Below are 23,348 nucleotides of genomic sequence, written 5' to 3' on the forward strand. Positions count from 1 at the left end.
CAGGTGGCGCGGGCCGGGCGCTTTGTGTTCGGGGCGCGAAGACTGGAAGCCGGCGGCCGCGCCTCCCTCGGCCGCTCCCTTCCCTCCCTTGCTCCCCCGGGCGGCCGCACGCCGGGTCGGCTGGGTAACCGAGCGGGAGTCGCCAGGAATGTGCCTGTGGGGACAGCTTGGCTCGAGGGAAGAGAGAAGGTGGCCGTGGCGTCCGGGGAACTGCGGGCGCCGAGAGGTGGCGCGGGGGCTGCACGGCTGCTGCTGGCAGGAGAGGGATGCTTCCAGCCAGGCGCTTTCCGCCCGGGCGAGGGCTTCATTCTTCCGCGGCGCCCCTGGAGGTGGGGAGCTGGGTGGGCGTGTGTGCATAGAAAGAGGAGGCGGGGAGGCCAGCGACTTCCGGAGCGGGTGCTGATCGGTCCTCCGCGCTTTGCTTTCGGAGACTCAGACCTTGGGGTGCGGCGGTGCCGGGCCACACGAGTGCGCCAGCGATGCTGGGCTGGGGGCATCCCTATGCTGGGGTTTAACAAAGAGTGCTCCTCTCCACCCGGCGGGGTGGGGCAGCTCCGGAGAGGTGGTCTTCAGCGAGCTAGAATTAGCCCAGGGGAAGGGTACTTCCTTTTGGGGTTGTCATTTTATTATTATATTGCCTTTCTTTTTTTTTTTTTTTTTTAAAGGACTGCTGAGTGATGCATGAGGGGCCCACGGAGGCGCCGGAGTGGTGGTGATGGTTTGGGAAGCGGAGCTGAAGTGCGCTGGGCTTTGGTGACGCGTGACAGTTTATCATGACCGTGTTCAGGCAGGAAAACGTGGATGATTACTACGACACCGGCGAGGAACTTGGCAGGTACGGGGCAGGTGGGGTGGGGTGCCGAAAGCTCAAGTTTCTGGATGGTGGGAATGCATAGTATTGCGGGTAGCGGGCGGTAAACAAATGGAGTTTGAATTCAGATGTCTCCCTCGCCCTTCTAAGAGATGTGCAAATTATAGAGAAAAGAGTTACTAACCTAGCAAGGACTAGGGCCCAGAAATAAACTGCCTCATCCAAGGGGTTGGGGGTGAAGAGGCAATTTCAGTGTTAGATTATGATGCAGTGTATTGATCGAGAACCCTGGACAAGAACAGATTTAATTGTCTTCAGTAACTCTTGTCAGCTTTTGCCCTTCTGAGACAATGAGGCAAAAGCTGATGCGTAGTTGGAACTGGAGTTAGCTACTTATCTGTGATTCAGATAGAGAGAACAAACCAATTAATAGGCTTTTAAAAGCTTAATACCTTCCCTCTTTATGAACTTTCGGAGTAACATGCATGAACAAGTATTGGTAGGTCACACATGAAGACTTACCAGATGTTGATGTTGGGTTTAGATTTTGAAACTTCCTTGAACCAGCAGTTTAATTACCCAGTTGGTGTCAGTGGTTGCTTGCTTTGCTTTCTTTCAAGATGTTAAATTTTTAACAAATCCCTGATGGCGAGGCTAATATGGCTATCTGGATTCAAAGCATACTTCCATTGCTGCAGGAGCTGTCATTCTGAAAGTGGAGCCTTTCAGTTCCAGGTGAACAAAGAACCGTTTCTTTGGGGACATGGAAGGGCCGGATGGGTCTCCTCTTGACTGGGGATTTGACAAAGTGGGTTGTGCTCTGGTCTGACTTCAGCAGAAAACCCAAGTTTCACACCTTAATTTAAATTCAGCATAAGGAATTTGACTGTGGTTTATTTGTATTGTGAGTCAAGTAGACAGAAGAATCTTTAAACAAACAAAAAAGTATGTCTTTATTTAATATGTGTATCAAAATATGTGTTTTTCCATATACATCTGTTGTCTGATTCAGTGCTTCCTTTTTCCCCATGAAAAGGAAATTAAAAAACACCCACAGCCTAGATTCCCTTATGAGAACTGAAGTTGAGTTTAAAATATTTTTCAAGTTCAAGTAATAGTTCAGGCTAAAAGCAATGTTTTTAAAGTTATTATATAAAATATTTCTGTATACATTTAGTATGAACTAAGAACATCACTGGGAGCTTGTGCTTAGGGGAAGTTTATTGTATACTGGAGATTTACTGAATGAGTACGAAGAAAAGCTTTCAAAATTCACATTTCGTGGATATGTTTAAGATTAAGGTTTAAGAGTATGTGGTTGAAATATTTGGTTTAACTAGAATTAAGTCACTTTATTCCTGTGGCTTTTAGCAAGATGAGTGGTACATGGAGTTTTCCTTTGGGAACAGGGGAGAAAGGTGAAAAACTATATTTAAATTCTGTTTGTGTAGTGTGGCCTGATTATATAAATTCTCTCATAAAGAGAGATGATTAAAAGTAGGTGAGGTGACTGCTTTATAGATTAAATATGCTGACCTTATTTTCATGAAGATCTTTTGATAGAATTATGTGATGAGAAGGAAAAACAAAAACTGAGGACTCCCTGTGGCTGATGGGGGAGTTTGTGATCCTTTATTTCATGGGTGTGATGACAGGCCCTCTGCCTCTGCTATGGGAAATGGTTTGCTCATTTGTCACTAGCAGTTGGCTTTGATTCTGGCTCGTTCTACATTTCTGTGTATAATTTTCTCCCCACTGTGCAAGACTAAATGACAAATTGTTTATTGAGAATTTTAATTTGTGTGACCTATGAATTTCAAAGAAGTGCTCTGAAAAACTGGGAGTTGGGAATTTTGAAAAAAAAGTATACGTGCCCATCTGTCTAATAGGTCTTTTGTTTTTGTCTAAAAATGGGGTAAATAGTTGGATTTTTTTTTTTGAAGTTTTTTTCAAGTCCTGTGAATTTTATGTCTGCTGGGAAATTGCCACTTCCTGAAAACAAATGCAGGCATAAGATGAACATTTGGGAAAGATGCTGCTTTGTGTGTCACTGCGAGATTAGGAGTGGAGGCAAGAGCTTAGTGTTGCAAAATGGAAATGGGCAGATATTTAACACAAAAGCAAGGTTGTTCTAAGGGTGAGTTACAAATAGGCCAACATCTAGGATTTAAGACTTCACTCATGTATCTTTAGCAGTAATCTAAATAATAGCTACTCACCTTATAAAGGGCTTCCCTGGTGGCTTAGAGGATAAAGCGTCTGCCCACAATGTGGGAGACCCGGGTTCAATCCCTGGATAGGGAAGATCCCCTAGAGAAGGAAATGGCAACCCACTCCAGTACTCTGGCCTGGAAAATCCCATGGAGGGAGGAGCCTGATACGCTATAGTCCATGGGGTCACAAAGAGTCGGACACGACTGAGCGACTTCACTTCTTCTTCACCTTATAAATGAGCTGAGAAAAGTCCTATCTAGAGGAGGAAAGATGGGTTTTTTAACAAGTAGAATATAGTATTATGGTTATTACTATTGTCACTTTACTTTTATGAAAACAAAAGTTTGTACGTACAAGGGCGAGAGTGTGTGTGTCTCTGTCTGTATATTAGTGTGTATATTGCCAGGACTACCATAAAAACTCTTTGTCAGCTCTAAAAAGCTTTATGAAGTTTTATGATCATCTGCAGTAGTGACAGAGCAGACAGACCACTGGACAGATAGTCTGATCCAAAATTGGCTCTATGGCTCAGTAGCTTTATAACTTTGAATAGGTCACTTATCCTCCCTGACCTTCAGGATCTTCATCTATTAAATTAGAGGCCTAGTGCTTATTTCATGACTGTTGTGAGTATCAAGTAATCTAAGACATGTAAAAATATTTTATCAAACAAAGATATCATCGGCAGAACTTGGTTGAGACGTGAGTATTTCAGGCACGCTAATAACTTGGTTTGCAATCCGATATTCTTTTCAGTGTCTGTTTACCAATTTGGGGAAGGGCCTGTGGGTAAAGGGCCGTGAGGAAGGCCCATTGCTGACGGTCCTCAGCCTCTCTACTCTGATTTTCTGAACAATGCAGCTCTGGCCTTGAAGTCAAGTGGAGACAAGTGCCTGCTGTGAAAAGGACTTCATCATTAGAGTATTGTTTGGTGACCTCTGTTGACTCCAGGAGGTCCTTTGGGTCTCAGCCTCTATCCCAGGAAGTGAAATGAAGAACTGCTTCCGTCATGTGTAGTGGTTTCTGGGAGGAGTTCTTACAAATGTGGATTTCTGCATGTGCTGTTACTCTGGGTCATTTTAATGCCCCAGGTGCCTTAGCATCTCTTATCAGCGGGCGCTTGGGGCAGCTGAAGTCTGGCTTGTCCCACCATCAGGCTCCAGTTTCACCCCTGGCTTTGGTTCAGCCTAATCTGTGAGCCTTCCGGGCACCTCTCTGAACACTGCCTTCCTAAGGACTGGCCTTGTTTCTCTTCCAGTCTGACCTTATGTGATCTTAAGACCTTGGTCCTACCTCCTGAATAAATCTCTCCACAATGATCTCTCCCTTTCAGAAGCCAAATGGCTTGTCTGAAGCACTCCACTGATCGTGACCACAGACTGCCCGGTCCATACTCCATCTTTGCTTTGTGTTATTAATGTTCTTGTATTACTCCATGTAGCCGACTTGAAAGTTCCTTTAGAGTGTGTTCTGGTCTCTTTTCTCCCCAAGGTATACAATGTGCTTTATAATTCCAGGCAAAAATTTGATCGATGCCTGAATAAGTTAATGCAGGCCTGCAGGTTCAATATTGAGACCAGAATGGGGATCTGAGATGCAAACGATGATGTGGATGCCGACACAGATGGAGAGGCAGTGTTTAGCATGGGACAGCCTGGTACACCGGAAAGTGGGAAGATACCTACCTTTGCAGGATGTTGTGAGAATTGGAGGCAGTGGCTGTAAACATCGGATACATAGTCACTGCCCTAGATATTATTTTTAATAACCTCTTTTCCTCATTACAGCATTTACCACAGTGAATACTCATTACTTGTTTGATTGCTTTCCCCACAACGTGTCACAAGGTTGTGGCCTTGGACTTTCTCATCACTTTTTATCTCTTATTCCTAATTAGATGTGTGATACTGGGTGCTCAATAAATGCTTGCTGATTGAATGAATGAATGGATTAATATTCATAAAGCATCATGAACACCCCATATATATTTACATGTATATGACCCTCAATAAGTGATGACTGGTGGGGATAAACAGGATATTAAAGACTGCAGCTCATCAAAATAAGAGCTGCTTTTGCTTTTGCATTCTCTGGCTGAACAGTAATGTGCACAGCAGCCAAAATTTCTAAGCACAAGATGAGTTTTAAACAAAACACAGTGGAGCCTTACATATTCTACATTTGTTTGGATGGTCACTGGAAGATAATAATTCAAAGTTAAAACATTCTCATTTTGGCATAAAATCCATGAGCATTTTAATCAACATAAGGAGCTATATTGATAATAAACCTGACAGTCTGAGTACATCTTTCAGTTGATTTACTGTGAACTGCAGAAATCAGTCTTAAGAATACTGGCAGTCTCATGGGGATGGGGGTGAGGGTGGAAGGAGAGACCTCCAAGCATGTTTTCTCCTTGGAAGTGGGGCTCAAAGGCTCGTGGGGTTGACTAGTGAGATCATCCTGTAGGACCTCGCTGATTGTGAGTTTTCTCTTTTCATTTCTGCCTTCTTGTCCCCTCAGATGTTTGCTCTGATGGGAAAGGCAGCCAAGCTTTAAGAGAGATAAAGTTCAAATATACCTATTAGAGATAACAGTCAGGGATTTAAAAATTCTGTGCATTTCAGGGAGATCTAATAATAGTCTTCTAGAATGTGAAGGGAGGGCGTGGTGACAGTGCTGAGTGGCATTTGGGCTGAATGCTTGCTGGCCAGCACTGAGAATGAGGAATGTGCCTCTGGACCTCCTGGGAACACAGAAATTCAGCTCACTGGAACCTAGTGGGGCATACCCCAGGAATGTAGGGTATGGAGGTGCTTATTGATGGAGAAGCCAGGGAACATTGAAACAGCTTTCTTGGCCCCTCTGTACTCTTTACTCTAGGCTTGTGTCTCACCCAGCTGCTTAGGAACCTAAAAGCCCCATAGCATTGGCTCACTCCATAAAGCCATAAAAAACACCATAAGCTTACAGAGATGGATGCTCAGATTAATTTCAGTAATTGCAAATACGGTATTATGTCAGAAGAGGTGCCATTGTCAGACATGTCCTCTGGTCTCCCAGCAAATCTGTAACCTCTGAAGTGCAGAGTGCATTTCCTTGAGGCATTAGTGTGTGAGTGTGTGTGTGTGTGTGTGCACTGAGGAGAGGGGTGGAGGGGAGAGGCTTCAGAGATGCTGTGGTAGGGGGATGAGAGGTGAACCTCAAGGTCAAGATTGCGTTGTCTGACTTCTGGGACACCCTGCCGGGGAATGTGTTATGAACTTTCACCTTTAATTCTAGTCAGTTGCTTTGTGTACCTAACCTAACCTAATCTTGTATTTCATATGCATGAAATAAAACATGAATTTAGTGTAAAAGCTTATTTCTGATCAGGAGACAAAGAAAGCTACCTACCGATAGAGGGGAGGGGAGAAGCTTTTGTTGGTGAAGGGCAGCCAAGACCCTTGGACAATTAGACCTTAGAAGAAGCGGAGCAGTCAGAGAGTCCTTTCTTCTTGTTTCATTTCATCAGACTGTAGGCCCAGTAGCTTTCTTGAGGTAGCTGGTTGGTAGGTAGCAAGAGATGGACCTGGACTCCTGAGCAGGACTGTTGTCATTATATACTTCATACTACTTAGGATATGGCAATTATCTTTTTTTTGGAAGCCAGGAAACGTTGATATTTAAGAGAAGTGGTTTAGGTAGCCATCTAATGCCCATCTGTCTTAATACCTGCTTGGAAAGGGTGGTCAGAAGTAACCAGTAACCATTTCATGGTGGATTTTCATTTTCACCCATGCAGAGGTTGACCCTTGGCATTCAGAACACTCATGGGCACTTGACAACACATACGACATTCTTGCCTTTTCCAAATGGCTTGTGCCCCATGGTTATGAATGGCGCTAGAACCTGCTGTAGTTCTAACCAAGTCTCAAAGTTAATAATTTAGCTTTTTAGAAAGTTCACAGAACACTTTCATTATTATTTAACCTTTGAGTCTTGGAATATGTGAGCGTTGTGGCTCTACCTAATAGGCCACCCTATAAGTGACAGCTTCTCATTTCATTAACCATCACTAGTCTGTCTGGTTTAAGGTTGGGGTATGATTGTTTAAATCTTTATGTGGCAAGTGACACCTGATTCTTTTGTTTTGGTTTGTTGTGATAAGTTATCACAACAGAATGCATCATCCCTCAGTATTGAAGAGATTATATGGTAATATAATTTTTTATAATAAATACAATTACTACTTTGTTAATATTTTAAATGAATTCCTTAAAATATACAGTTAGGAGAGAGTAGAGGAAAAAGTGATTGATCTTTGGTTTTTCTGCAACATCTAATCAAAATAACTGTCTAACTAGTACATCTTTCTTAGGTAAAACAGAAAGTGCCATATCCCCGTTCTAGGTTTAATGTTCCGTTCAGTTCAGTTCAGTTGCTCATCGTGTCTGACTCTTTGCAACCCCATGGGCTGCAGCATGCCAGGCTTCCCTGTCCATCACCAACTCCCGGAGCTTTGCCCAAACCCATAACCTACTTGGTCTCATTTTCAATCCTAGTTCAAAACAAAACAAAACCAGTCATGTGCTGGTAACTAATCTCTTGTGATAGCTGACAGGTGTGATCCTTAGTGACTCTTCTTTATCATTCCTGTCTTTTGGAGGTGACGTTAAGCACTCGTGTGGCTTACAGACCACAGTGTGATCATTTAAGTATAATGTTGCTTACCTCTGAGAAATGACCCTGAATCTTTCCCTTGTGTCCTACCTGTCGACATTTCAATCGTGACCTTGAGAGATTTTATTCAGTAATATAATGTTATGTTCAGAGACATCAGGCGGGGAAGGAGGTAGGGAGAAAGTTGTTTTTTTCCCCCTTTAGAAACACCTTCAACTTTGGATGAAGAACATAATGTTTGAACAAATGAATGCTGTGAACTGCTGATCACTGGTGTTTGAAAAGTTTATGTGAATGGTGCTGATATTCATAAGCCTGATGGTTTTCAGCTGGAAAATTTGGCTCTGCGTGTGGACTTTTGCAGGACACATTTTCAGTCAAAACTGTTTTGATTATTCCCACTCAGATATCATGTGATGAGTGGGACTGGTTTTTAAATATCTCAGGACAGTTGATATAGTAAATTTTCACTTATAAGTAATGAGCTAATTTCCATTTTTCCATCACTCATTGTTATCTACCTTCAGAACCACGCGCCCTTCCCTTTTTAACTTGTAAAAATTGCCAGGATTTTTGAGACCTTACTTCAGTCCACCATGTTCTTGTCTACCTCCCAGTGTAGAATTTTCCATAGGAGAGATAATCAGTACCTTTTTTGGTCCCATCATGAAGAGGGTCAAATTTCCCTCGGAACTGCCTGTCTGTGTGTCTGCCTAGCAACTCATACTGCTGTCTTAGACTAGGCTATATGTATGGGAGGGTAGATAAGACTCAGCTCAGGTGATGGGACAGAATTGTGTCAGGGATACGTAGGCACATGGAAGGAGTGGCTTGGGGGAGAAGAGATCAGTAGTTGTGCTGATTCTGCTCTGATGTTTCCACCCCACTTTGAGAAGTTTTTCTAAATTGTTTTGCCTCCTTTAAAGCTATTTTTTTTTTTTTTTTTTGCCATCTGTGGTTTATGGGTAAGCAGCAGAAATATGTGTCTCTGAAAGAGTGTTGAAAAGCTGCAACCTTTCGAGTCTAATATTATATAATAGACTGCTTCCCTTTAAAAAAACAAAGCTATTGGCCCTGTAGGTGTATGGATACTGTAAAGAATAGACTTTTCACAGCTAACTGCTGAAGCTGTAAATGCTGAGTTGCACCTGATACCCAGAGGAACTGTTCTTAGAGATTTGGTAAGTCAAAAAAAAACTAGTAGGTTATTTGTTATCTTAAAAATACTATGTTACTGCTACATAAATCAGTTAACTGAAACCAGAGACTGCCAGGGTTTCTGCTATATACCTTAGATGTAGATATAGAAATTCTCTTTCTAAGTGTTGTTTTTGCCACTCGATGTTGAGACTCAGCACGTGAACTGCTGTTTGTAGTGCCAGAAATTTCCACCAAAATGTCCTCAGGAGCTCCCCTTTCTTTGGATAACAATAGGTTTATTTCCTTCCCCTTCCTTGGCCAGCTTACACCTCTTTTCAGACCATAATTGCAGTGGCACCATGTGCTCGGGACAAGGCCTGCCTGACCTAAGGCAACTGTGCTCTTGTTTTCCTCCTGATGTCTCTTTTCCCACATCGTACCATCAGAGTGGAGTCCTCACGTGTCATCCCATTTGGTGAAAAATCTAATGAAAGAGTGCTCAAGACCCTGTTCTAGGCACTTGTTCACCATGTAAGTCACACTGCCTTTGGAATAGAGGGAAGCTAGTTGCAGTGACCCTTTAGTTCTGCAAAGTCTGGACACCTGTCAGATGTGCCTCCTCACCAGCTTCAGGCAGCTGATTCAATTGTTTGGCAGAGAAAGTGAATTTGAACAAGTGGAATATTTTCCAGGATGAAGCTTTATCATCTCGCTTTCCTCCCCACCCCTCCCCTGACACAGAGAGATAGGAGAGCTTGGCACATACAGTTGGGGACAGACACAGTAAGCCTAGCTGTGGTATAGAAACATCAGGTCCCTTGGTTTTGCTAAACGTGGTTGGGGCACTGAATGAATATATCCAGTTTTATGAATGGTACCAGTTAAGATGGACCGTCCTTGTAGGGCTTATCTTCAGAAGCAACATTCTTAGAGGCATATAATTGAAAAAAAAGTTTTTTTGTTTTTTTTTTTAATTTTGCACCCACTGGACAAAATCAGATGGAGAAACAGTGGAGCAGGATCCAGAGTCCTGCTGGGTCCATACTCCCAACATTCTTGAGTCTCCAGTGCTCCTTCCCCAAGGCCCAGTGTGCCCTTTAATTTCATCTAGAACCCAGGCGCCCATGGGGAGGGGCTCACAGTCATTGCACAGCCTGCCTTTTGCCCGCAGCCCTGCGGGGGCTGGGTCCTGACTGGCGGGTGAGTGCACCTAGCCTGCCCGGAGGAAGATGCAGACCCGTGAAGGCCAGTGCCCTCGCCCACCGACCCTGAGCCACCTCCATCTGGCCCACGCTGGGCGGGCAATAAAAGCATACTTTTTAAAATTAAAAGAAAGATATTACCTGCATTAGAGAGAAGTTTTAACCTGGAGAACCAAAAAGCAAGTGCAAAGTGAGCTGGCCAGTGGTGGCCTGCAGCCTTCTGTGGCCCCTGTCCAGGCTTGTCCTGCCGGTTCTCTTTCTTATCTTCTGTATCCTTAATTTGTGGTAAATAACTAGGCATTTGGTATTTTTTTTGTACTTGGCTTGTCCCTGTGATTCTTGGCTCTCCCTATGAATTGGGCGTTTCACAAATTGACTTTGTGTGTGTCTTACATTGGGTGGGATTCAGCTATCTGCACAGGAGGCCTTGTTTATCTGCCTCGAAAGTGTTAGTCTCTCAGTCCTGTCCAACCCTTTGCGATCCCATGGACTGTAGCATACCAGGTTCCTCTGTCCATGGAATTCTCCAGGCAAGAATATGGCAGTCGGGATCTTCCCAACCCAGGAATTGAACCTGGGTCTCTCGCATTGCAGCAGATACTGTCTGAGCCACCAGGGAAGCTATGAATGTACATATTCAGAAATGATAATATAGATCAGAGCTTTTGACCCACATCCCTGACTCAACAAAGCACTTGCTTTGGGAAAGGCAATTGACTTCTATGAGACTCAGTTTTCTCATCTGTAAAACTGGTATAATAATCATACCTGCCTCAGAAGGTTGTAAAGATATATGTGATGTGTGTAAGGCGCTTGACCCAGTAGCAGGAACATAGAAAGTGCTGAAGAAGGGGTGGCTGTTTACTAAGACAGAATAAGAGAGCCTGAACATGCTTCTGGGTCTCAGGGGCCTGCCTTTTCCTGTTAGTTCCTCATTTCCCCACCCAGGTTCTGGCCTGGCCGCCTAGGGGCGGGATCCTGCACCCAGTGAGCAAATTGAGGAGAAGTGGGTTACTTCCCACTTCTCCTCAATTCCATCCTCCCGCCTTCTCTTCTTCTCTGTCTTTGGCTCAGCCCCCAGGGTGGGCTCACTCTGCCGAGCTTGATGTCGTTTGGGTGCTCCATCTTGGCTGTCTGATTCAGCTGGCTCAGACCCAGGACTCAGTTTATGTGCTGGGCTCCCTCGCTGGTCTGCCCTGTGGTGTGGTCAGTGATTCTCAGAACTCCTGAGAAACAAGTTATCCAGGAATTTAGCCATGCATTTGAGAGTGGGCTGCTAGAGATGGGGCTTATGGGATGCCATTGCCAAAGTGCACCCAGAGTCTATGGGAAGAGGGAGGGAGGAGCTCATATCAAGATGGGAAGACATGCTTTCGGGGAAGCCAGAACAGCTAAAAGCTGCACAACAATGGAGGGAGGGCTGCTCAGAAATGCTCAGGGGGCATGGTCATCCTGGCATTATTAAGAACCTGAGGTATGCCTGCACACAAATTCATGTTTTAATGGGGTGTACTGTAGCTTCCTGAAAAGTCAATTTCAATTTTCTAGCTGCTTTTTAAATGAAAAAAAAAACTGTCTTAAGCAGCTGAATAAGGGACTAGGAATTTGATCCGACGAACAAGTCATTGATTTTTATTACAGATCTTTATGGGGGAAGGAGTCTGAATGAGTGTGTGAGTTCCATTCCAAGATGAGCTTGCTGCAGAAGGCAAGACGTACAGCAGGTCTGAGCCTCCGCTCAGTTCTGACACGTACTGATTTAAGATGTGAAAATGAGTGTTTGGCCAAGCCGGAGTCTCCTGTGCCAAGAAAAGCCTATTAGATTGGTGGCTGAAAGGCTGAATTGTTAGGATTTACTTAATGGTGAGGCTCTGCCAGCTGCTGGGAGTGAATGCCCACTTAGGCGTTTGAGTGCATCCTTGTTCCCTGGACTCGGGGCCCATTTGTTCAAGGAATATGGCGGCCTCACAAAAGGCCACTCTAAAAGGACGCTTCCTTATTCTTTCGGCCCCTTGTGTAGAGATATCTGTAGTTTGTAACAGTAACATTGGTTGCTCACAAATTTGTAAAGAAGAATGCCTGGAAATTGGGCTTATAAGGTGAGTTCAGGTGAAATATCAGGGAGTGACGATGTTAACTATAAACAGGCAACATAAATGGCCTGTTAAACAAAAGCTGTCGCGTGAACTGTGATATCCGCCCATCACGTATTCATTCATCCAGGGCTGATTGATGTCTGAATGGTAGGGCACTGGCTAGGGTAGTGGGCAGAACCATTTATCTCAACGAGTTCCAAGTGGGGCAGACAGGCTTTACATAACCGATGATAATAGAAAACCTAAATAAGAAGTGAGAGAAACCAAGTAGGAAAAACTGTTTCTGAAGTTCCAGCAAAGAGAGGCCATTCTGACTTTGAGGGTTCATTTGTTTATTCATTCATTCAGATTTTCTGGGGACTAAAAACATAAGCAGGTAGGTGCCCGAGTGGATGTGTGTGTGTGTGTCTACTTGTTTATTCCCTGAAACAAATTGGAACTCAGACATGAAGGAAGAGACTAGGAGACTAAGATTTACTGGGAACCCATTCTAGACCAGTGACTGAAGGTAAGTTTTGTAACCCACATTTTACAGATAAGAAAACTGAGGTACAGAAAGACATTGGCCTTGGATAATGTGTTTAAAATAGTGGAAGCCACCATTGGACACCCCAGATTGCTAAGGGATGACTGGAAATTGGGTGATGGGCTTACTTTGTGGCCTATTCCTCTGCCACTGTCATGGAAGGGGGAAGTTCAAAGAACTTTAAAACATTCAGAGCAATGCCTGGCGTACGACACGTTCAGTGCATGTTTCCTTCCTTTAAACTGGAAGTTTTCAACCTCAGTACTAGTGACATTTTGGTCGAGATGATTCTTTGTGGTTGTGGGAAGCCAGCATCCCTGGCTTCTGCCCTCTGGATGCTAGTAACATTTCACCCTACCCCCACCCCAGCCCACTGAGAACCACTGGGCTTACAGGATCAAGACAGGGAACTGTTAACAAATGGACCTAGGGGTTGGAACAGGTGGTAGGCAAGGAAGATCCTGCACCCAGTAAGCAAAGAAACTGCCTCTGAAAGAAGGTATTGGCCTTAGGTGTCCAGAGCTGGGGAACAAAGAGAGCAGGCTACCGATGGTGTGAGCCAGAATTCTGGGGCAGAGTTCTGTTGTTGTGGTCTGGTCTTTATGTTGTCCCTGTGGTGGGCAGATCTGTTATGTTCCAGTAGTATGGGGTAGCACACAGACAGTGAGTAAGACCTGGAGAGACTCCATGGTGTTGCTTCACCCAGGGTGACAGCCACCCATGGCCCACATGGAAGTTTCTGCCTTGCCCCTCCCTGCTGAGCAGGCTGCTCTGTGTCATGGCTCAGCTGGGTCCCCATCATGGCCTGCTCTTTCTTTCCACTCTGCTCTCTCCCAAGGGTGGCCTTCTGCTACTGTCTCCGTGACTGTTTTTAACCTGAATAGCTATGTGGTTTTCTTTTTAATACTGATTTCTGATTTTTAGTCAGAGCTAGAGAAAAGTGTGTTAGTTGCTCAGTTGTGTCCGACTCTTTGTGACCCATGGACTGTAGCCCACCATGGTCCTCTGTCCGTGGAATTCTCCAGCCAAGAATACTGGATTGGCTATTCTCCAGGGGATCTTCTCAACTCCTTGCTTTTTAATCGCTTTACATTCTCTTAAGCCTACAGTGCGGTTCCAGCCTCTCCAGCAGCCTGGATGGCATAGCATGCTGTGGGACTGTGGGGAACACACAGAGCTTAGTTATTGCCTCCCATATCCCCTCCTTCTGGCAGGGGGCTTTTGAAGGTGAAAGGTTGGGTCTTGGGATGTGGCAGGAGGTGTGAAGAATGCTTTCTGCCCTCTCCCAGCTCGCTGGGGGAAGGGGCACTTAGGTGGAGTTTACCCGAGGAAGCTTGTCAGTGGTGGAGGATGTGAAAGGATCCAGGCTGATTGGGAGGGCATGGTGGGGAAGGGAAATGGGTCAGTCAGGGGGCTGGCAGGATGTGAGTCTACTCTTGATGGTCACAGTGAAGAATGGCCAAGCACGCATTGTCTGGGAAGATGATACATCACCTAGGGCTGAGCTGGAGCCACCCAGGAACCCAGGAGGGCCTTCAGCACATGCCACTCCGGGGAAGAACACCACCCCAATCTCTCCATCCTCCTTCCTGCTAGTGCTTCCTGTTAACCCCCTGCAGGGAGCCAGGGTGGGGCAGGATGTAGGGCAGCCTCTGGCTGAGCAGAGAAGAGTGAAGAACAGATTTGGGGGTGGCTGGCTGTGTGGATGGATGGAGGAGAGGAACGTCCACTAATGACAGCTGTGAAATAGCACTGGGTTTGTCATGGAAACTGTTCCCCTCTGTTGGTACAGGTGCTCAGAATCTGTACTGTCAGCATGCAGGACCCGCCTCTCTACTCTGAATACTGGGTCTCCATTCCATTTGTCCCAGGAAGTCACTCTTGACCGTGCCCTTGCAAAGTGTACCTTCCTCTTGCAAATGCTTGGATATTTCCTCTTTGACACAGTCATCCAGCATTTAGACCCTCCGTGTTGCATTGCTGGCTGTCCCTGTGTGTGTTCAGTTCAGTCGCTCTGTCATGTCCGACTCTGTGACCCCATAGACTGTAGCACGCCAGGCCTCCCTGTCCATCACCAACTCCTGGAGCCTACTCAAACTCATGTCCATTGAGTCAGCGATGCCATCCAACCATCTCATTCTCTATTGTCCCCTTCTCCTCCCACCTTCAATCTTTCCCAGCATCAGGGTCTTTTCAAATGAGTCAGTTCTTCACATCAGGTGGCCAAGGTATTGGAGTTTCAGCTTCAACATCAGTCCTTCCAATGAATATTCAGGACTGATCTCCTTTAGGACGGACAGGTTGGATCTCCTTGCAGTCCAAAGGACTCTCAAGAGTCTTCTCCAACACCACAGTTCAAAAGCATCAATTCTTTGGTGCTCAGCTTTCTTTATAGTCCAACTCTCATATCCATACATGACTACTGGAAAAACCATAGCTTTGACCAAACAGACCTTTGTTGACAAAGTAATGTCTCTGCTTTTTTAATATGCTGTCTAGGTTGGTCATAATTTTTCTTCCAAGGAGCAAGCGTCTTTTAATTTCATGGCTGCAGTCATCATCTGCAGTGATTTTGGAGCCCCCCCCCAAAAATAAGTTCTGTTACTGTTTTCACTGTTTCCTCATCTATTTGTCATGAAGTGATGGGACTGGATGCCATGATCTTAGTTTTCTGAATGTTGAGCTTTAAGCCAACTTTTTCACTCTCCTCTTTCACTTTCATCAAGAGGCTCTCTTCTGTGTGTGTATCTTCCCTGTATTGTAAGCCACTTAAGTTGTCATAGTTCTTTTGTTCCCAGCATCTTGTACAGAGAAAGTACTCCAGAAGTACCTGTTGTTTGGTGATCAGTTCCCTTCATTGGCCATAATCAACAGAATTCTGAAATGCCTGACTGTACCGTACCTCCTATGAATTTTAAAGGGGGCTAAGTCGTCACTAAAAACTTCCTTAAGAAGCATAGTATGTTTTCATCCTTGGAATAGCCCTGCCCAAGGACAGCATCAGCCCCTTGGAATAACCCTTGGAATAGCATCAGCCCCTTAAAGGTACAGAGTGGGTCCCAATGTCAGTAGCTTGCTGGAGAGTAGGGTATGGACAGAATGGCTATGTCCTTTCCATCATGGCATCCTGATAATTTCCTCCAAATCTGGTGGCACTTTTTTTTTTTTTATCGTGTAACCTATTCTCATTGTCTTTTTTTTTTTTTTAAAGCATGGTGGAGCCTGGTGGGAGTAAGCTGTGGTTGACCCCACATCAGTTACTGAAGGGAAAGCAAGCTGATAGGCATCAGGCACTGATGTGCCGTCACAGCTTGTGTGGCTCTCAGAGAAAGCAGCCCACTGAGTCTGAGTCTGTGAATGGAGCCTCTACAGCACAACTGTTTGCCCTAGAATATTTGCAATTTAAAAGTGAAAACCCATGGGACTTGATGTTAAAGCTCTCTGCAACTGGTGTTCTCCCTGATGTCAGTCCCATCAAGTTTGCTATTTTTTTACAATGCTGGAAAACTGGGACTTCGAAAAGGAAAAAGGAGATCTGGATATGGAATTGACTTCTTCCCCACCAAATTTTAATTGATTCTAGTGCAAGTAGAAAGGTGTATCATGTTCTGAAAAGATAAGGTTTAATTATGGTTTATAATTAGTTCTCTAGGAAGCGCTTGGAGTTGTACCCAGAGAGGAGAAACAGAGGGCTCCGGTGGAATCGTGTAAACGGATTGATGAGAAAATGGGTTTCTGCTGTGGAGGATTTGGGCACGTTGCCAGCCTTATGACAAGATGTCAGTTAGCCTCCTCACTCAGGGAACAAGAGAGGGGACTGCCAGGATGGGGACCCCTGCTCTGGAGGACAGGGACACCTGGAACCAGAGCAGTTTCCAGGGCAGAGAAGCTTTTGTTTCTCAGGTAGCACTTCTTCCTGTGATAAAAAAGAGGTTACAGGCAAGAAGACAGCTGCTCGAAAGCCAAAGACAAGGGGACAGTTGTGGGGAGTATATATTTAAAAATCAGCCACTGAGAGATGGGAAAAATTAGGATGTTGGAAACAATTAGGGTTCAACTTTATGACTTAGAGTTTCCTTTTTGACCCTTGAAGGTAGGTGGAAAGTGTTTTTTTGTTTGTTTGTTTCTTTTTCAGATTGAGAAACTAGAGTTTAGAGAAGATAGGCTCAAGGTAGCATAGGTCAGTTCACAGTGAATTGAAATATGTGTATGTGTATGTGTATATATAACTTACATGTAAATATACATATATATAATATACACATGGATACATATAATGAATATGGTTATTTTGTATTATTTGTCAATTGTTATCTATCCTTTACATCAGTAAGATTTACAATAAATGTATGTATGGTGTATATACATTTATTGTAAATCTTACAAAATATCCATATTCATTATTATAAATTTCGTATAGCCAGTATATAGCCAGAATGCATTTGTTAATTTTTGGCAAACCTATGCTTGATGAGGTTTTGACAAATGCCAGTTCTTGTCCATCTGCTAATTCTTTCCCTGATAAACTGATTGCCCCTGAATCTGACATGTGATCTACTGTTAGACTATTTCTCACCCTTGTACAAATTATATTCAGTAAATTGAACCCCTTTCACCTTCAGCACTGCTGATTATGGTAGTGCCGTGTTTTCAGCTTTTGATGTCATTGCCGGGATTGGTATACATTGTTGGATTCTGCATTCTTTAACAGTGGCTGTGTTTAACCAGCAGTTCACAAAATTCCTACAAAATGAGCAGTGGGCTCTTGTGAGTAGCACTGGTCATCTAGAGCGCTTCCCAGTCCCATCGTTAAGGTCTGAAGAGGCAAGTGCTTGCCTGTCTTACTCACTGTTGAGCCCGGTCCCAAGGATGGTGCCAGATGTGTGCTTGGAGGACATGTTGTTCACAGGGATGGATGAGATTTCAAAGCTGGGACCTGGAACCAGTTTGTGGGACTCCATGAGGACAAGGTCCTTGGTGGGCAGTGAGGAAGCTCCGGAAAGAAGAGACAGCAGAGACTGTCTCCACCGTCAGAGCTGGCCGACAGAGCCAGGGGGATGTTAGCACTCGAGCAGGGACACAAGGAAGAGGAGAGAGGACAGCATTTCCTTCTGTGTCCCTTTCTTCCCACTTTATCAGGCCTGACAATTCTCTGCCCCGTCTTTGACGTGGCCTTCTTGTGTATCAGTGTGGAGACTTCCTTAGTCATCAGTCCTCAATGTGGGTAAGCAGTGATGGGAACAAGAGAGAGATCACATCGTCTGAAATGGAACAGGTCATACCTGTCGCATGACACAGATGTCAAAGAGGACGCGCAGGGCAAATCGTGTCCCTCCTTCCATCTTCCAGCCACCAGCTCCTCAGCTACTTGCAAATCCTTCCAGGTGGAGCCGGTGCATATTTCAATCGAAAAACTTTTTACATATTTTCATGTATTTACTAAGATGAGATCATGTTATATGCATTGTTCTACACTTGGTTTTTTTCATCTGACAACATATTTTGAAAATCAGCCCATTATTGCACAAAAAGAAATGACTCTATTCTATGGGTTTACTGTAATTTATTTAACTCTCTCCCTGTCTATGAACTTTTAGAGTTTGTTTCCAGTTTTTTATTACAAATAATTCTGTAATGAAAACTTTTACATAAAAGGTTGAAATTATCTGTAGGATAAATTCCAAGAAGTGAAATAGCTGGGTCAGAGGGGAGCATTTGTTATTCTGATAGATATCCTTCAGGCTGCTCTTTATAGAAAATAAGCCAGTTTACCGCCCAGTATGGGCTTCCCTTGTGACTCAGCTGGTAAAGAATCAGCCTGCAATGCGGGAGACCTGGGTTCGATCCCTGGTTTGGGAAGAGCCCCTGTAGAAGGGAAACGATACCCATTCCAATATTCTTCCCTGGAGAATCCCATGGACAGAGGAGACTGGTGGGCTACAGTCCATGGGGTCCCTGAGTTGGACATGACTGAGGTACTAAGCACAGCATAGTGTCACCCAGTACAATTGAGAAAGCCACTTTCTCCCCACTTTTCTGGAACTTTTGGGTACTTGCTACTTTGATAGGTGTGGTTTCATTAATTTTTTTTTTTTGGCTCCACCACGTGGCTTGCAGTATCTTAGTTCCCCAACCAGGGATTGAACCCGGGCCACTGCAGTGAAATTGCCAAGTCCTAACCACTGGACTACCAGGGGATTCTGTCATTAATTTTTGAATATGAATGAGTATAAGCATCTCTTCATGTGTTTAAGAACTATTTGTCTTTGTTGTGAACTTTCAGTTCATTCTATTTGTTCATTTTTCAATAGCATTGTAGACCTCTATTAATTTGTAGGAATTCTTTACATACTGAAAACTGCTCTATGTCTGTTGCACGATTTACACATCTTTTCTCTAGGTTCTCCTTTGTCTTTTGACTTTGTTTCTGGTCTCTTTCCCATATATGTATGTTTTTCAGTATTGTGTCAAATATACATAAAATAAAACAGAGCATTTTTAAGTGTACAGTTTAGTGGTATTAAGAACATTCACACTGGTTATACACCACAATCTAGCTCCAGAACATTTTCACCATTCTATTTTTTTAAAGTAGTTGAATTTATCAACAATTTTTCATCTTTTTTAGATATTATATCACATTTAGCAAGTCTCTGCTCACTCTGAGTTTAATAAAATTATTTTCTATCATTTCTTCTTGTACTTTTTATGGTTTGGTTTATTACTTGTTTATTTTATTTATTTCTTATTTTTGGCTGCGCTGGCTCTTCGCTGATTTACAGGGGCTTTCTCTAGTTGCGGTGAGCAGGGTCTGCTCTCTAGTTGTAGTGCATGGACTTCTGATGGCGGTGTCTTCTTTTATTGTGGAGCACAGGCTCAAGGCGCAAGGGGTTTAATATCTGCAGCACGAGGACTCAGTTGTGGCCTCTGGGCCCTAGGGTGTGTGGGCTTCAGTAATGCAGTACTCAGGCTCGGTAGTCATAGCTCCTGGGCTCTAGAGCTTGGACCCAGTAGTGTGATGCACGAGCTTAGTTGTGCTGTGACAAGTGGGATCTTCTCAGACCAGGGATCAAACCCATGTCCTCTGCATTGGCAGGTGGATTCTTAACCACTGTGCCACCAGGGAAGTCTTATTACTTACGTTTAAATTCTGTGACCCATTTGGAATTCCTTTGGGTATAAAGTGTGAACTGTCGCTCCAAGTGTACTTATTCCTGATAGTGAGCTCCTTGATTGCCATTCGGTCATCAAACATGGTTTGAGGACTAGCTGGATGCCCCTAGCTATAGGGGAGCAGCAGAAGAAGCCATTTTGAGCAGTCCATGTGAGTTGGGGCGGGGGAGGCTTCAGAAATGAAGCCTGACCTAGACTGATGAAGTCTCATTCTAGGAAACATGAGCTCCTAGGTATTTACGTTTGCTATCCTTACGTTTCCTTTCATCCCTTCCCCCGTGAGCTCTCCAAGGACTGGTCTGGGACGTCTCTCCTTTGCCTCTGCTCCTCTCCTTATGCTTGGCATGTACTGAATGCTTGAATGTTTGAGGAACTTAATTACCTGCCCCTGTTGCTCCTACCACGGGTGAGAAGTCAGCTGTTCTGAAGGGCATGGCCAGTCAATTGAGCCACCAAAGTACAGAGAGATGTAAGTTTGTTTCTAAATATTAAAATGGAAACCTAGAAACAGCAAATATTCAAGTTCTTTATTGGGTTTTGCACTTTTTCCTGGTTAGTACTAGATTTTTTTGTCGGCCTTGTTTTTTTCAGACATAGTTGGTGTGTAGTAATATTGTACTTTATATTGTACAATGTTATGAGCTTTAACAAATCCATATTGTAGCCTCTGCTGCAATTGAGAGATACAGCAGTTTTGTAATCCCTCCCAAATTTTCTTGCGCCCCTTGTAGTTAGCACTCCCCCTGTCCCCAGCATCTGACCACTATCAGTTTTCTGTTCCTCTAGTCTCTCCTTTTGGAGAATGGTATAGAAATAGAATCATAGCATATATACCTTTTAAGTCTGGCTAGCATAATGCATTTGACATTCGTTCACATTGTTGATATCTTAGTTCATTCCTTTTATTGCTGAGTAGTGTCTTGTCATATGAATACACCACAGTGTATCCATTTACCAACTGAGGGACACCTGAGTTTTTCTAATATTAGCACTTTGACTCCATTTGCTATGGGTGGGAAGCTTTTAGAGAATTGTTATGGTACTAACCTAGTATGTTTGGCATCTTTTTTGAAGGCAAAGCTTTTTGAGCAGCATCCTCCAAGGCACTCTTGTGAAACTGTGCAGTGGATGGTCCTTTGAGGTGATAGTGGTGTGGTCTTGTCACCGTGCCCAAATCTAGTTGACTTCTCACCCTTCAGCTATCCTTAATTGTTCTCTGCTGCTTGCTTTTGTGGGTGACATGCCTTCTTTGATGTTGAGGCCAATTCGAAATGTTATAAAAAGCATTTTTCTGAAAACTCAGAACCCAGACTAAACCATCTCCATATGCTGATTTCTGCTTCAAAGACAGTTGGAGGCTAGTTCAACAGGATTTCTTCCCATTAGAACAGGGAAGACTCTTGGCAGTGGGGCCAAGGTGGAAGAGATGGGAAGAACCCCCTGAACAGAACACACTGTTGTCAGGCAGCCTGTGAAAGTGGACGCCTGAAGGGTGGAGGGTCAAAGTTAACATTAGTCCTCTGTACTTACTTAGCTGATGGAAATAGAATTCCACAAACATTCCATGAAAGCAAAGGCTGGTAGCTGGCTACATGTGCTACATACTCCAGTGAGGAGAGCTGGGGTCTGCATACTTCACGGATGGGGTGTTTCATCTGGGGGCAACTCTCTGCCTCTCTGGGCTTTCCAGGTGGCTCAGTGGTAAAGAGTCCGCCTTCTAATGCAGGAGACGGGGATTCCATCCCTGGGTTGGGAAGATTCCCTGGAGGAGGAAATGGCAATCCACTGCAGTGTTCTTGCCTGCGAAATCCCATGGACAGAGGAGCCAGACGGGCTATAATCCATGGGGGTCTTACAGAGCCAGACACAACTTAGCAACTGAGCACGCACATCTGCCTCTCTAGATGTTGATCTCCCAGAGACCAAAAAAAATCCAAGAGACAAAGTGAGGAAACTCATCTTTTGACTTTGACTTGTGTGTCCTTGGGTGGATCACCTACTCTCTAGTTCCTCTTTGCCAGAATGAAGGGCTTGGAGGGGACGGGCCTCCTGGGTCTCTGACACTGATGTCACCCTCTCAGAGCACAGCACATCCTTGCGCTTTACATCTGCAAGTCCAGAATTGACAGCTCGGTACCGTGGGGAGGTCCCTGCTGCCATCACTGCTCACCACGCATGGTGGGTAGGGGGCATACTTAGTTGTGGGACAAGCCTGGGATGGCCCTGCCCTCCCACAGAGTGCAGGTACAGCTTGCTCCCCTTGGGAACTTCCCAGGAAACTTCTCTGATGCTTTCTGAATCCAGGCTTATGAAAAAGGCTGTCTAGCCAAAGATCTCCAGAGCCTTTGAAAATCCCCTATTTAGATGTGCATGCAATACTGTCTTTCAAAACACAAACCTTGTGGGGTTTTTTGGACCATTTCCAAATACTGAGCTTTTTTTTTTTTTTGAGCTGTCAGTGGCTGAATTACTGGGACTTACCTCAGATGGTTATTTCACATCCTCCTTCTCTTGTGAGTGACATTTAAAATATCAACACTTCTCCTTTGATAGCACGCCATGGTAAGCCAGGAGAAAATCCTAGGACAGGCAGAGGTCTTTTGGCTGAGGTCTTATCTCCAAATGATTGTTTGCCGACTGGAATACAGAAGCCATGAGTCCTCCTTGGCTGCTGTGTTCTAGGGACTTTGAGGTGGAAAGTGAAATTTCAGAAGCATTCCCAGTGCTCTGCTCAGCCCGCATTATTTCATATGCCCATATGCACTGGTAGTTTGAATTCCATACATAGATATATTAAGCCACCTTTGTCCAGAGAATGCTGGTGACATATAGGAATGCACCGTGTAAGGCTAAAATCCTGAGAGTGAGTGCTCCTTTGCATTCATCATTCTTATGAGTACTTCAACAACATGTGAATCCTTTGTCCACTTAAGCTTATCGTACAGATATGATGTCTATTCCCTCTTCCGGGAATGCTCTTCTCCCCAAGAGTCACATGTTAATCCTTACTTTCTTCAGTGTTTGGTCAAGTGTAACTGTCTCAGTGAAGTGGAACTTTACTACCCTATTAAACTCACTTCTTACCCTACAGCCCCCCCCCCCCCAATTTTTCTGCCCTATATCTCCCCCAGCACTTAGCACTTTCTAACATGCTACTAATATAACCTTAGCGTTTTAAAGTTGTTGTTCAGTCATTTAGTTGTGTCCTACTCTTTGTGACCCCATGGTCTGCAGGCTTCCCTGTCCCTCACTATCTCCTGGAGTTTGTTCAAACTCATGACCATTGAGTCAGTGTTTTAAAGTTAAGAATGTGTTTTCTTTTTTTTCTGGGCAGAGATCATTGTCTGTTTTATCCTAGGTATCTAGAACATTATCTGCCTGACACATAATAGGTGCTCAGTAAAAAGTGGTGGCGTGAACATATGCATGAGGTGTAGTTGTTTGCTTTCATTCTTGCCTGCAAAGCTGGTGGGAAGGCCCAGATTGCACTGAAGGAGACCAAGCTTTAACACTACATGGGCTGC

The 23,348-nt window shown here is 44.3% G+C and overlaps 1 protein-coding gene across 1 annotated transcript in view; it reads left to right on the forward strand.

Moving 5' to 3' along the window:
- The first annotated feature begins 721 nt into the window (after positions 1 to 721).
- The window catches only part of DAPK1 (death associated protein kinase 1), a 204,149-nt gene continuing 181,522 nt past the window's right edge, over positions 722 to 23,348 (forward strand). Inside the window, exon 1 of the mRNA XM_068974445.1 lies at positions 722 to 835. Coding sequence (XP_068830546.1) covers positions 774 to 835 — 62 coding nt within the window. The 5' untranslated portion in view covers positions 722 to 773. The remainder of the gene's footprint in view (positions 836 to 23,348) is intronic.

Source organism: Capricornis sumatraensis, chromosome 6, assembly GCF_032405125.1.
Source record: "Capricornis sumatraensis isolate serow.1 chromosome 6, serow.2, whole genome shotgun sequence".
NCBI lineage: Eukaryota > Metazoa > Chordata > Mammalia > Artiodactyla > Bovidae > Capricornis > Capricornis sumatraensis.